This window comes from Oreochromis niloticus, linkage group LG9 (genome assembly GCF_001858045.2).
Source record: "Oreochromis niloticus isolate F11D_XX linkage group LG9, O_niloticus_UMD_NMBU, whole genome shotgun sequence".
Taxonomy (NCBI): domain Eukaryota; kingdom Metazoa; phylum Chordata; class Actinopteri; order Cichliformes; family Cichlidae; genus Oreochromis; species Oreochromis niloticus.
Window position 1 is genome coordinate 19,528,703 of NC_031974.2, and position 15,983 is coordinate 19,544,685.

The 15,983-nt window shown below is 41.8% G+C and overlaps 1 protein-coding gene across 1 annotated transcript in view; it reads left to right on the forward strand.

The window, feature by feature from the left end:
* The first annotated feature begins 6,734 nt into the window (after window positions 1–6,734).
* prex2 (phosphatidylinositol-3,4,5-trisphosphate-dependent Rac exchange factor 2) overlaps window positions 6,735–15,983 on the forward strand; it is a 93,979-nt gene continuing 84,730 nt past the window's right edge. Inside the window, exon 1 of the mRNA XM_005471820.4 lies at window positions 6,735–7,195. Within this exon, the coding sequence (XP_005471877.1) occupies window positions 7,058–7,195 (138 nt within the window). The 5' untranslated portion in view covers window positions 6,735–7,057. The remainder of the gene's footprint in view (window positions 7,196–15,983) is intronic.

Sequence of the window (15,983 nt, forward strand, 5' to 3'; positions counted from 1 at the left end):
TTTAAGCGTGACATGTTTGGTACAGAGGGCACCGCCAAGACTCAATTTGGTGTTATTTTTAATACTCAGGAACACAGACCTGGGTGTGTAGCAGTCCTTTACGCTGTGGTCTGACTGAAGGTGGAGGCTCAAGCTTCTTTTTCAGAGCCATAAGTCTAAAGCTGTACAATCTTAGCATGGAATCCAGGGCCAGTAAATCTCCATTTTCATCCCTGAGTCCCGAAACTGTGCTGAGGGGCGTGAAAGAACCCTTTGATAGGCGTGCAGTCTGCCGGGTTGGTGGCACTGAGTGGGGGTCTGGTGAAACCACGGGGCCTCTGCAGGATCTGAAAGGTGGTAGCTGACCCCGAGCAGAGCTGTGAGTGCACATCTATGACCATTTGACCCCAAAGGGAGAAATGAAAGAGAGAGGTTAGCAGGGGTTGAAGATGGTGCAGACACTGAGAGGCAGCACAAAGTGGGGCATTTAACAGCCAGAAAAATTTGTCACTTACATAATGAATAAAGAATTTACCACAAAAACATCATCTCAGTGACGACGACTTGCTTTTAATTAATGATCCCAGTGTACAGATCAAAAAGCAAGAACATCATCCATCATGATGAGAGAAATGCATTGATGAAGCATGCACTAATCTTTGCTCAGACATCTGCAGCTCACAGATCTCCATCTGTTTGATTACAAAGCACAAAGACTCGCTCACAGTAATAGAAATCAGTGTGCGTTACAGGAGACCTTGGCAGAGGAGTGTAGTGGTTAGAGAATATGAGATGAGTCAATAAAGTGGAAGAGGATTTCTGCAGAGTGCTGCTTGTTGGTACAGCCGTCAAGTCTGCTTACATTACACGGCATGGAAATGGAAAGGCTGTCAAGAGCGTTACGAATTACCTTTCTGTGTTTTTGGCTCAGTGTATCTTATTTCTCCATTTTGTTTTGTTTTGTTTTTCGGCTTTCCTGCACTGTTTTGTGCTGGCAACACGAGTTTCCTCAAAAGTTTGTGTTCAGATTTATGTAGGTCTGCCTTTTTTATAAATAATGTGGGGGAAAGGCAGATTCATGGTGTCTTGGGAAATGTAATTAAAGCACACGAACACACACATCAGACATCAGACAGTGCATGACTTACATTTATTACAAACACTTGGGGATTGAACTTGCTTAATATTAAAGGTATAATTCCGTGTCAGTGACAAACCTTAAACTGTGTTTCACACCAGATTCTAGACGAATACAGAATTAATCCAATTTATGAATTTGTTCCACTTCAGCTCAGAAACTATTCTCGGTGATTTAGCTTTTTTAAATGGATTCATATAAGGGACAACAGAATTTATAGAGTGAGATGAAGGCATTCCTTCACGAGGTTGTAATCTAAATCTTAGATACTGCTACTCCCTTTGTTATTCTATATTGTTATCTCTATATGTCTGGTGGAAACTGACCATTTTTTATCCCGGCATCATATTACTACATGTTACTGGATTTTTATTAAAGCTGCGGGGACTTTGGTGATAACGCTCAGAAAATATGACTCGCGTTTTTCAGTTCAGCCACCTTGCTGGGTGAAACATGAACTGAAGAACTTTAACAGACAAGTAGGCTTGTGTTAGCAACACGCCAAGACTTCATTAGACAACTTATCTTGACCTTTTGTTGCATTAAGACTTTGTGCAAATCAACTGCATTGCAGTGATTGTGACTCACTCCAACTGGAATTTGAGTATTTTGTGACATGAATTTATATTCTCAAACATGTAGCTCACACATTCTTTTATTTTTCTTTGTAAATGTTTAGTTTTCCTTTTCTAAACTGTTAATCTTACAGTTATGTCAAACAGAAAGTTTTCACAGGACTTTTTGCACTAAGCTTTGCTGCTTTCACAGAAATTAGGAGGCTGAGTAGAATCCAGGTGCTGCTAATATAATGTACTTGATTAACTGGTCACCATTAAATGCAGAGGTTTTGGCAGTTTGGATTCAGGAGCATTCAGGTGTCTTCTCAGGAGTGGAGGTCACAGCAAATTCACCCCAAGGTCAGACTGTGTAATGCTCGAAAAATTGTTAAAAACAAAGAAACAAAGAAACAAAAAACCTGAAGAGGGGCCACATTTAGCATTTTAAATGTTAAAGTTCACCACAGTCCAAACAGAATGAACAAGCGTGGCTTGTTTGGAAGGTTTTCCAGGAGAAAGTCTCCTTTCTCTAACAAGAACATGACAGCACAGCTTAGGTTTGCAAAGTGGGATCTGATGAGACCACAAGACCACAAGAAGAATGTCCTCTCGACAAAGTGAAAATGGTTAATGCACAGCACCACATTTGGCAGAAACCAAACACAGCACATCAGCGAAAACACCTCATACCAGCTATCAAGCAGGGTGGTGGAGGGGTGATGATTTGGGTTTGTTTTACAGCCACAGGACCTGGGCACTTCGGAGTCACTGAGTCGCGCACAAACTCCTCTGTGTACCACTTTCATGATTCAAATGTCAAGCCATCTGTCTGACAGCTAAATCATGCCTGAAATTGGGTCATGCGGCAGAACGATGATCCAAAACACAGCAGCAAATCTACAACAGAAGAATCAAGTTGTTGGAATGACCCAGTCAAAGTCCAGATCTTAACCCGACTGACATCCTGTGGAAGGACTGTAACAGACCTGCGCATAAACAAATGGACTGAAGCAGTGTTGTAAAGACAAATTCCTCCATAACAATGTGAGAGCCTGAAAGTCATCCAGAAAACAGTTACTTCAAGCTATCGCTGCAAGAAGTGGTACTACAAGCTATTGAATCATGAAGTGCACTGCTTCTGCTTTTGGCCTAAGTTTGTGATACAGAAATAATATGAATGCACTGAGATTCATCTGAGATTGTTGTTGGTAAGGACCAGATGATTTTTTATATGAAACAGGGCGTGCTTTCTTTTTATCTGGACCATATAGCTGCAAAGCCTTTCAAACAGGACTGCAGAGTCCTGTGAAAGCGTCCTTTTTCACATGCTGCATAAGTGCATTAAAATTCTCACAGAAAAAAAAAAAAAAAGATTTTATTTGATTAGAAAATGCTGCATCTAGATGCGCACACACCTACAGCCTGGTCTCAAACCAGTGTTTTAAAATCTGATTTCAAAATTCACCCAGCCTTGACTTTAATTATCTTCTCTGTCTCTTTGTGTTTTCCATCATATGAGCAGAAAGGGAAAGCGACACCACTGCAGAGGACATGTAAGCGTTGGTTTTGGCTGCCACAAAAGGGAACTAGAAGGAAATGGGTGGAAATAAAGGTTAATATCAGTCAATTAACAGTATTATCAACACTCGTGCTCAGTGTTAGGTGAAAATAATCAGAGTAAAAGCAGCCCTCGTATCAGTCTGACCCTCCTTTTCCAATAGAAAGAACAGAACACTTCCTGGCAGCACTCAGCAAGGCACCGGCAGCTCTGGATAACAAATAATAGAAGGTAATTCCACAGACTAAAGCCATGGGTAATAAAATCAGATGGTCTGGAAATGTACCTATGCTGAAAGGGCCCGTATAAAACCATAATTAAGTTGGCCTGTTGCTAGTGGTTTTTGGCTTTTTTCAGACTGGGAATTGAACCGAGTACATTCAGTGTCAGTCTGGCACCAATGCCCGCTCTGAATTTCAAGGACTTTGCTAATAAATCGACCCGTTATTATGAGCCGTGATCTAAATCTGTGTAATGGTAAAAGTCTTTTGATTATTATCAGGATCATTATTCATTTTTTAAAACAAAACAAAACACAACACTGCTCTCTGGTGACAACAAGAAAACAGTGCAGGATGTCCTTTCTTTATCGGGAAACACACTGAATGCATGCAGTACCGCATTTGAGCACCAGAGGAGAGTAAATACCAAGATTTAAGCTTCATGTCCTCGACTCACCTCACAAAACTGACACTAACCTGTAATTGAGACGTAAAACAGCTCGATAAAGGAAGACTCCCTCTGGTCCTGACAAATTAGTGCAATTTTCATCAGTTAAATTCCTTTTCTCTTGCAGTGAATGTGGGCCACTAAACTTCACAGACTACTCTTCAGGTTAGGTTTGCAGATGCATGAAAAAAATGATATGGAAGAAAGGTTATAAATAGACCACAGAAGGGAGCTAAGTGAATCCTTACTTGTTGAGATGTTAATCCCTAAATCATTATTGTAGGTTGCAAATGGCTCCTCTAAAATCCTCTCAAAAGACCTTGAAGCTGGTGAAACGAAGCCGGGTTTAGTGTTGATCGCGTTCATATTTACCCAGGCACAAAATGACTCTGACTGTGTCTAATTTAATATAAAGACACTTAACCAGCTTCTCAAGAGGACTTTTTTTCAGTGAGTTTAGTGTTAGCAGCGAGCAGAGAGGGGAGGGGTGACGCATCTTACCTGCCTGTAGGAGGAAGTTCTGACCTAATTATAAAGAGTCTGATTAATTAAATATGATTATGCATCTTTCTAGGTCCATGTTTTTAACTCGAGTGTAATGTAACAGGAGGAGCTTTAATCAAGAGGAAATTCTTCACTCAAATATTAACAAACATCTGACAGGAGCACTTGAGTAAGGCACGTTGATGCTGTTGTTTCCTGGATAACATTCTAGTTTGCTTTTGCCCGTATAAAACGTATTGTGTGTACATGCACATGCACATGTATTTAGGGAGTTGAATGGTTCACAAGGCGTAACAACCTGACTACAACTGCTATTGTTGATTGTGCTCCAGATGAAATCCTCTCACACAAACGATGTTTTGGAGAGAAGAGCTTCGTGTGGTGTTTGGGACGCCTGTAATTTAAGTGTTTGTGGACTGCCTCCTTGAGAATTCCAGAGACAGATGATAATACATTTCCTGTCAGCCTCTCTTGCCACCTGTGCCTCACTTTCACTGAAACTAAGTGTGTTTTTTTTTCAATTTGTGCTCAAGGAAGCCCCGTGAGAATGAAAGCAAAGGGGAAGCGTGTCTTTCTCTGTAGACGCACATCTTTTTTTTAATTTCTTTATTATTGGTGTTGTTATTTTGTTTGTTTTTTTCACCTTCTTAATATTTTTATCATTGCCTGCAGTTTTGTATCTTAGTGTGCCCAAATTTCAGGAGTGAATTGATGCATCGTATTTCATTCTCTATCACAAACATCCACAGAGACTCCGAGGCCTTCACTGTGGCCTCTTTTAGTCTGCTCTTCTGTGTAATGCTGCTCAGTCGCCCTAAGATCAGGTGACTGACTTTGGCCAGTAACCCTGAAAAGGTCTCTGGTTTTTGGTTGGTTCCTCCGGTAGTCTGTGTAGGACTGTTGTCCTGCTAAATCATGAGTTGTTATTCAATACGTTTTGATATATTTGGCTAAATCTGAGCACAGTAAATGCTCCTGCCTGTCTCTCGATTCATCTTGGTGCTTCTGTCAGCCAAAGTTCCAGCCCTCTGGTCAGCCATACATTCCGTAAAATAGCCATACACATGTTTGATAGATAGATTATATGGTGTGTTTTAAGTGATGAGCTACTCCTCTAATAAGTGAAATTTACTGTTGTTTTTATATTTTGGCAGATAAATTCTAAATATCTTCTTCACTTGTACAGCTCCCTCATAAATCCCTCAAACTAAAAGACACCTTTTATCTATTAATCCATATCAGAGCCATATTTGTGCACGCAATAATGTTAAAAAGAATATGAAACAAAGCTCAAGATTCTCAGTCACAGCTGGAGCATCACTGAGAAACTGACTGGACACAGACACATATTTAGAGCCTGCTGGTTGCCCTACATGTCAGCTGGCACGAATTAGACAAATCCGTGTAAAGAGGTTAAGAGTTGAGGGACATTTCAGACTGGGTGTAAACCATTTATCTTAAACTGAATGTGCTCAAGCAGAAAGCTTAAAGAATAATAAATGTGTAAATGCATTAAAACACATGGCGCGTGCAGGGCTATCATGTCCCACGTAGCTGCTCTTTACAGCTCTGTCCTTCTTGCCACCAAAACCTACCACTGATTTAAAGAACTGATGGTGTACGCAGGCTGTGCAATACGTTTCCTATTAGCTCACAGATAGTAGTGATGAGCTCATTTGAAACTTAATGATACAAGTCAAAGGGTTATGACTGAAATTCATTACGCCATTAAACAACTACTGAGCTGTATCACAAGTAGAAAAATGAGAGTAATTTAAATAATACTATATGATTATATATTGCATGGTTACATTCTGAAGTGACCGCTGGCTTGCAGCAGTATCAGAAGGGGTGCATGAAGTTTCTGAGGATTTTTAAACTATTTTTCACTCAGTAAATTTCACTGGAATAAAAGTGTGTTCCTTCACCTTTCATAAAAAATACACTATTATGAAGATTTCTCGTAAATTGCAGTTTAGTAGCTTAGATTCATCTAATATATCTTAAGTGTATTTGATTATATACTTCAATGATTGTCAAGTTACCTGGAGATAGCGTCAAAATACTAACGTTCCTTCAAATTAAAAGCACGAAAAGAGTCACACTAAGCACCGGGGTGTACAGTGAGTATCCTTTCCGCAGTTCTGGCTGGCAGTTAGATCAACTTTAGGGCATCTTCATGACCGTGAGGTCATTTTTATCTGATCTGGCGTTTAGCTGCCTCTGAAAGCCCGTGGTTTTATTTTGAAATCAGCACCAAGAGAACCAGTGTTGCTGGTGCCTTTACACTGGTCCTCCGTGTAAAAAGCTGCTGGGAGGCTGGATTAGGATGAAGATTTAAGGAGTCACATGGACTCGGTGCACTAAGTGGTGTCCAGTTGTTGTACAACGCTCAGTCACACAATTTGTTGGAAGCTGCTTTACAAGTTTTTTTTTTTGTTTTTTTTTTAATCTTTATTTTAACTATTTTTTCTTACACTGCGTTTCGCTCTTTTTTCCCTACATTTTGTGGATTTAAGAGTACAGACACCGGTTGCTCCTTGACTTTTTTTTTTTGGACCATGCTGCAAATTTTACACTTCTGCCATTAAAACTCGCTGTGTGATGTGAATCTGTGAACTCCTGAAGGAAATAACTTTATATATACTCACAATGACTGAGGAAGGCAGAAGTGAGCACAGAGCAGAAAGCGGGAAGGACCTGGAGAAGCAGCTGCGGTTGCGAGTGTGCGTCCTAAATGAACTTTTAAAGACTGAGCGGGACTATGTCGGGACGCTCGAGTTTCTCTCGGTGAGTGATGAGAATGGGTTTTAAACAGAGAACCCTCAGATTGCATACTTTAATGGGGGAAAACAAAACAAACCTCTCAATAAACACAAACCAGCCAGCCTGTTTAGTATGCACGGTGCATCAGCCTGCAGGGCAAGAAGTGTTGCGCGTTCTCCTGTAGAAACCCTGCATGCTGCTGCTGCTGCGCTGTGAGCATAGCATGAGCCATAAAGTTGTCTGTAATACTGTGTGACGCCATCCTACTGATGGAGACATTTACCTTTGAAAATGCAAGTGTGAAATTGGAAGAGCAGTCACAAAGAGGCATGGCACAGCTTTAGTTCCTGCACAGCCACTGTGATGTTTAATCCTTTTCGCAGTCTGCTCATGGGCTCCTCTAAGCTCACAGTGGTTAGTCTGGCCCTCATAAACCATTAGGATAAATGGCAGGTCAACCAAGACAAAAAAAAAAAAAAAAAAGTTTCCAGGACTTTTCCCCGCTCATTTAGGTACATCATTCTATGTTGTGTACAGCTTTACCTTAAAGTTTATTTGCCATCTTCACAGTCACTGAAGTGGAATTCATGGAGGAAACTTGTTTAAATGGCATCTGTATCTCTACTCAGTGTGTATTTTCTTTATTTTTTTATTTTGTGCCCTCTACACCATCTGTTCAGTCCAGTAATTACCCAATTTGCCACACACTTCATAAGAAGTACAGAGGAGGGCATTTTAGTCACCGTCTTTGCCAGCTTCTCATTAAATCTAGCAGGAGTCAGTTCTGCCAAAGACAGCACAGGTGGACTCAAATGCAAACCGCTGGAGTTAGCACTCAGCTGGCAGCATAACTCCAGTTTTGCACTAAAACATAATACTTTTGGTTTCTGCACGGCGGAGTCATGGCTGTCAACTTAATGGCATTACATGAAGTGACGCCTGACTTCAAAGACAGGAGGATGTGGCGACTTTGCTGAAACCAAAAAGCTGTGAAAAGTCGTCATTGTGCACTGCTGCTTATCGAGTGTTTTAATTTGCCCAAGTGGCCGTGGAGGACGTTAATCCTGGCGGTGAACACTTTAATGCGATGCCCTGTGCCCTTTTGCCTTTCACCATATTTTTACATTCCCAGCGTGGTGGGAAATTTGCTGTGAAGAGAGGTTGAGGGGGCACTTTGTGGTCTGCAGTTTCCCAGACCACATGTATGAATGTGTACATCCCGACCCCTCCATCACCACCGCCGCCAACGCCCAGATGTTTCCAATGGAGGACAGAGGAGCCAGAGAGGGGATGGAGCCTTTCTTAGAAGTGGCACATCAGTGGAGAAATTGAGGAGGTGATTACATGAGGGGAACGTGTCCTCAGTCCTGAAGATGGGGGGTTGGGGAATGTAGCCTCCCCCTTCCTCTTCTTTATCTCCCCTGTAGTGCTGGAACTGGGATTGATTTCAGAGGTGACTGATCCCTACAAGGCCTTTCTGTTCTGGCTGGGAATGCCATGCTGGAAGCATCAGACCGGAGTCTTAACAGTGAGAGTTAAGTTGGTTTAGTGGAGTGATAATGATTAAAAAGATAGGAGAATAAGAAGACAAAGATTCGCGCTTATCAGCGGTTTTATCTTCTGGGAGATCCTGGAGGGCATCGTCAGAAATGCTCAGGATGATCAAAGACAGCCCTCCTGTGGAGAAAGGGTCACATTGAAGACTTTCATCTGATCACACAAACACATACTTGTCTTTTTCTTACTCCACTGCCAAGAGTCTAAGTGTCTCGGGTCAGGGTGGATGTGCCCTGTTTGTGCGGCATCGGAGGCCTTGAAGATGCGTACGCACGATATCGCTAAAGGGTTGAGAGGGAAAAGGGTACAGCGGATCACAGGGCAGATGTTGCCAGGAGGGTGAAGGGTAGAGGGGGGTGGTCTCTGTGAGTAACTGGGCTTGGTGCCTTCTCTTGTAAAGCATATTTCCTGGAGGAGGAATTCCTCTGAGGTTAGGAAATGCTGGAGAACAATGAGGCTCCGGTCGGTAGGCAAAGTTGAACTGAGGAGCAAAGATTGTTGCTGCCGATCTGTGGGACCTAAACACAATGCACCTCACACATACTTCATTTTTAAGGTAGTGGAAAACAGCACGGAGAACAAGGATGATTAGAGCAATTTGTCCCAGGATAGTATGCGCCTATTGTGTGGATCTACCCGACGTCTTGTGGGAAAATATGTAGATTATATCTTAAAGCCACTGGGAAAGTTTAAATTGGGCATTGTTCTGGATTAAAACACCACCTTTTCCACCTAATGTACCAAACGTCCCCAGTATTCCGACAGTGAGAGGAAGGCTTCAGGGAAGCTGTCCGTAATATGTCTTTCCTATCTTATATAATGAACAATTATAGCAAGAGATAGTGGGTGGTGGTGGACAGTGGTGTTTATCTTGGACAGCTACGAGCCAATAAAATGATAGTCATTCTTAGAAAAGCCTCAATGGGAGGAACAAATCAAGGCATAATGTAAACAGCGACTCTAATGAGGTCTTTGCTTGTCTGCAGTTTTTTAGCCACACTGTCAAACAAAATACTTAGAGTCTGCCAATGTTTGCCATTGATGGAGAGACACTGAAAGCCATTTGCTTGCATGATAAGCACTTAAGAGAAGAAGCATGCAAGAAGCTACAATGGGGGAAACCTTTCATGTCCCAATTCTGGAGGGAGATCACAAGTTAACTTAATATATTCCAAAGAGCTTTGCAGTGCATTAAGTGGTCCCTTAGCTGCTGCCTTCCTTACCCAACAAAAGCCCGAGTAATATGAGTGTAATGTTTAAAACATTTTTAATCCTTTGAATAACTTGAAATTGAACAGATGTGGTTTTTAGACCGTGCAATGCTGTAGAATTCGTACCTTTGCCTTTATCTTAGATACTGTTGATCAGCAAGGGAAGAAATTCAAGAAAAACCTCACATTGCATGCGTGTGCACTGGCAACATAGAGGTTATTCTTGTGCTCTCTGGACTTGACGTGCAGCAGTTTTTGGTCCGCACTTTAAATCACTTGTGTCTTCCATGTGAATACGCCTGCAGGAAGTTAGAAAATGAAGCCTAATGGAAAATGCTGTTAGCTCCTAGAAAACCCAGGTATTCAAGTAAACTCTGTCTGTGTATTTGTATTTGAAGGCTCCACTGCGGTCCCTCTGGGTTTGGATTTATTTACATGGTTGGGATAGTTGCTCTGGCATGTGCCGCTGGGCCAGGAATTTTTTTTTTTTTCCTTTCTTTTTGCCTGCAACATATAACCAGCCGAATGAGGAGGAGGTTGGTCGCCTCTCGACAGTCAGCAGATGACCCCCGAAGGTCACAGCCTCCTGTTCCCATCCCTTTCCTGTCTGATAATCTGTAGATGTCATTTGAGAATTCAGCTCTCTCTTGTGCATGATGGAAACAGGAAGAGAAGATTCTGTTGATCCGATCAGTGCATCCTGATCAGATGAGAAAGCAAACGTGTAAACAGAGAAAGCGCAATCTCGTGTGTGTATACGTGTGCGTTTGAGAGTTCAGTGCCGCCATGTTTAAGAATTAAAATGCCATGTATATTTTGCTCTAATGGAAGTCTGCAGGTAAATTAAGCAGTTCCTTTTATTTATTTATTTTTTGTTAAATAATAGATGAAGTCAGACGTATTATTTATTGAATACATACTAGGGATGAACGTTTTATTGACATTAAAAAGCTAATTGGTGCATGTGGTAGGGATCAGAAGCCAGAAATGTTAAAAGCCGTTGTCTTGCTGGAGACGCTGGATCAAAGAGTGCAAAAGCAAAAGTTGTGTATGAAACATAACACAAGACGGGGCATATTCAGCATGATGCTGGTAGACTGGGATTGTATAGTTATGAGACTGGGGCCGAGTGTTTCACGCAGAGAGCCTGCCAATAGCCATTTACTGTTGCTTACATCAGTTTGTCTCTATAATAGGCTGCGGTGTGTGATAAGCGATTCCACAGAGAGGCAGTCTGCTGTATCTCCCCCGACTGCTCCCCTCTTTATTCCTTAATTACTTCCTTTTTTTTTCTCCAGAGCGGATGATAGCCTCATAATGTTATGGCTTCCACACCTGCCTCTTATACACTCTGCCCTTTCATATGTCACAAATCCCTGTTATTCCTTTTTTTCAACGTTGCTCCCAGAGCAGGTGGTGGCTGCACATGTTCCACCCGTGGATAGCCTTTAAAGAAGTGTATTTGGGGGTTTTTGGGGGGTTTTTTTTCCACTTATGGATCGCTGTTTGGCTAGACCCACATGTTTCCTCGTCACTGAGCAGAATTTTAAACTTCAGACTTTCTTCATTTAGCTATGATCCAGGTTTGCAGACACACATGCGTATGCTTGTGAGAGAGTAACTAGAAGACAGAAGTGAAGCGAGGGAGAGGTGAGACGTGGTTCTCCTTGACTCTTTTTAATTGGATTTGGTCAGGCTGTCCTCTCCAAGAATACAGGCAGCTTCTCTCTTGTGTCCCCCTTGTGAGGCCCCCAAACTGACGGAGCGGCTCACTTGCATTTTAATTGCAACACTGCTGGCACTACACAAGCGGCCTACATTTTATGCTGTGTTTGCAAGGATGTATCTCTCACATTACTGAACAATTTCATAGGTTCTCTTCCTGAATTTAAGTGATTCTCTTTCTGATTGGCTGTAAACTACTCCAAGCTGGCACCTTTTGTGCCTTTTGTAATTTTGTTTTTACAGTATATGGTATAAACAATATATTTATTATAATATATTATGTTAAGCGGCATATCTTAAATCTAAATCTGCCTTTTAGCCAGCCAAGATTAGCCTCGAGTCCTGGATCAATTAAAACACTGAGTAGGTTTATCCTTCTCTTTACTGAGCAATGCTGTGTTGAGTAGCATCAGTGTCTTTGGCAAGCATTGCAGCATTTCATGCATTCACCTTTCCATTCTAGATTTAGCAAATCGTTCGATAAGTCTCTTTGCAGTTGTGATCTTCCCTTCTCTCTGTCATTAGTCCACCAAACAGTTTTGATAGTTACATGGGGATAAGTACCCACTGGGAATCACACATGCCCAAGCCTTTTTTTCTGTGTTAAATTTGCACTGCTAATAGGAAATGCGAAAGTGACGCAATGGCTGCCCAATTGAATGCAATGTCACTGCTTGCTGCGGACTTATATTGTCTTGTAATCCTGTTTCAGTCTCTTCCTGTTCTCTTCTACTTTGCTTTGTAATGCCTAGTTGCAAGCTGAGGGGAAATATGCACTTCATAAAGCCTGGGTTCCAGTGTCAGCTCATTCTTGTGTATCTTGGTCCATTTTTTTAAAGGCTAACCATAAAAGCTAATCCTTTACAGTTGTTTTATTGGATTTTTTTTATTTTTGTGTGTTTGACCAATCAATATATACTTACCACAGTCTGCAAAGGGCACTCAGAGTTTCTCTTCTGCTGCAAAAAGGCTCAAAATGCGACGATTTTTTAGTGCAGATCCAAAAATGAAAAAGTTTCTGTGGTTCTCCAAAAGGACCTGGTGTAAAGTCCCACTAGCAGATTTTAACACAGCAGAAAGCACTTTTTGCTTTTTGTCTCAGGTCATTTTTCAAGCAGGATTTCCTTCCTTCTTGGACCTTCCCATCTTTACATTGTGCTGCATGTTTCCTGCTTAAACGCACATGCGCACACATACAATCCCCCCACCGATGCCTTCACTGGCCATGGAAAGCAGTGTTGTGCTACTGTACACGCGGCCTCTTAGCAACCAGAAGGCTTAACTGCATAGGCGTCAGGGCTGCATTAACCTTTGTGCTGAATCCATAGAGCAGGCTTTGCTCAGAAGGCAGAGGGGGGGTGCTATCCCTCAGCCCAGAGGAGAGGGAAGGATGTGATTTGACCTTTGCCAGCTGCGTTGTCACATGGTGCCTGCATGCGACAAGTAGAAAAGGGCGAGACTAAGGTAGACACAGTGCTGTGAACCTACCCGTAGCATTACCATCCTTTTGGATAACACCCCTGGAAAAAATGAAAGTATGTTTCTAAACTAAACAAAATATTCATATGTTGCTCATTAGCCGGATTAAACGATTGCCATCAAAAAAAAAAAAAGTAACTGCCAGCCATGTGTTTTCATGTCTTCAATTATCTCACAAACGCTATGGCTCTTTGCTGCTACACTCTCAAATCTGATTTTGTCTTTTTCTTTTTTGATGGAGTGTTTGCTGAATATGTCTAGACAGGCTTCCATATTTCCTCTGTGGTTCAAACTCACACTTTCCATGTCATTCATGTCTCTGTCCGTCCTGCACTTCAGAGCTCTGACTCTGTACATAACCAGAGTTAGCCAGACGTGATGGGAATTTCCAGTTTAGCGTCAATTATTTAATTAAGCAGTTGAATAAGATTTGCTGTAAGACAAGTGTCTCTCTGTTTCTAAACAAGTTCTGTCTGCAGACATCCTTTCTGTGGCTTTCTTTTTCTTGAAGATGTAAAATTGCTGGACTTTGTATGAAGGATGAATTAGCCCCAATATTAGACATGTTGATGTTAAACTGTCCTTTTGTAGTCAAGGCTAGAGTCTTGGTATCTGTACTGACAAGAAAACTTTCACCACATTATGAACAATAATGATAAATAATGGAGTTCCTTCAGTGTGGTGCTTTCTGATCTGGTCATTAACAGTCCAAAAAGCAGCAATGATGAGCTGAACCCTGTCAGGAAGGAGATTTGAGTGGGGGGGGGGGTTGGATTTGGGTGGGAATACGCTCAGTAGTTGTGGTTGGGCAGAATGAGAGTTGGGGAGAAACTGGCAGGGTAGTTGTTCAGTTCTCCTTTGACAAAATGTCCAGTTCTGTCATGTGTGAGAGAGGCTGACGCTGCAGGTTTCATTTTTCCTGCCAGTGCTGCTGAAATGGGTGGCAGGGGGGCCTCCTGCAGATGGTTTGGAAGGTTTGAATGGTAATCAAATGAACAATCGGGCTGTGAGACAGTCATGCTTGGGAGCGCGCCACAGATTAGGAGGCTGACAATTCTGTTTAGTCATCTCGGAGATCAATGCAGTGTGCTGTGTGTGCGGCTCTGCTGGGAATCGCCAGCAATCAGTGGGTGATGGTTTGCTTGACTGCACATAGAGATTGTAGTCCTGCTCTCTGGAAACGTACTCTCATCTACTGGAGGCAAGTCTCCCCACCTAATATCCAATTTCACAAATGAAACGATCTTCCTAACATGTTAAACTTGCTAACCACTTGGAGTACAACGATGGGTGAAATTAAACAGACCCACAACTTGTCAGGTATTAAGCTCTGCGGACATGACCGCAAGGATCATTTTATGCTCATGTGCTCATTTCGCTTCAGTGTCGATTGTGAAAGCAGCTCGCCGAGTCAGGCAGAGACATTGGACACAGACATATTCATTAGATAAATTGCTTCATTCCAGCTGTTTATGAATGTACTTGGTGCCAGGGTCAGTGAAAGGACAGCAATAACATCAAAGTGGAGAATTTTTCTAACTTTTACAGACAATTGGGAGTTCTTAGAGATGCCTCAAAGCACATTGCTTATTGGTCTAAACTTTCTTTCCAAGCCAGAACTTTGTTCTGGGCTTTTTTGTGACATGGTCATACAGTGCTGTGAAAAAGTCATTGCCCCTTAACCCTAATAACTGGTTATGCCACCCTTGGCAGTATGAACTGCAATCAGGCATTTGTAATAACTGGTGAAGAGTCTTTCACGTTGCTTTTGAGAAATTTTTCCCCACTCTTTTTTTGCACGATTGTTGTAATTCAGCTACATTGGATGGTTTTTGAGCATTTAAGGTCATGCCAGCTCAATCAGATTTAAGTCCAAACTTTGAGTAAGACACTCCAAAACCTTCGTTTTACTTTTTTGAGCCATGCAAAGGAGGACTTGTTGGTGTGTTTTGTATCACTGTCCTGCTGCATAACCAAAGTGCGCCTGAGCTTCAGGTTATGAATTGATGGCCAGACATTCTCCTTTAGGATTTTTTGATAGAGAGCAGACTTCATGATTCCATCAGTTATGACGAGTTGTCCAGGTCCTAACACAGCAAAGCCGCCACAGACCATCACACTACCGCCACCGTGTTGGAGTGATGATATGATGTTCTTTGTATGTCAAATGTATCAGAAAACCAATGTTCCAAAAAGTTCAACTTTTGTCTCGTTACTCCACAGAATACTTTCAAAAGGTCTTGGGAATCATCAAGATGTTTTTTTTGGCAAATGTGAGATGAGCCTTTGAGTTCTTTTTCTTCTAGGGCCTCTCCCATGGACGCAATTTTTACCTGGTCTCTTTCTTATTGTTGAATCATGAACACTGTCCTTATCTGAGACAAGTGAGGCCTGCATTTCTTCAGATCATGTTCTGGGTTCTTTTATGGCTTCCTGAATGAGGAGGCCATTAAAGATTACCAACTGTACTTTTGGAGTCATTTTGGTAGGCTGGCCACTCCTGGGAAGGTTCACCGGAGTGCCAAAGCCTTAGAAATTGCTTTGTAACCCTTACCAGACTGATAGATGTCAACGATGTTGTTTCTCAGGTATTTCTTTGTGTTAGATCGTGGTGTTCTTTTACTTTTCTGTAGGGCTAATTACTTTTTCCTATAGGGCCAGGCGGGTTTAGACAACTTTTTTGCCCATAAAAAATGAAATAATCATTTAAAAACTGCATTTTTGTATTTATTCTGTCTGTCTTTGGCTAATATTAAAACTTGGTTGATGATGTGAAACATTTATATGTGACAAATATGCAAAAAAATAAGAAATCAGAAAGGGGGCAAATATTTCACACC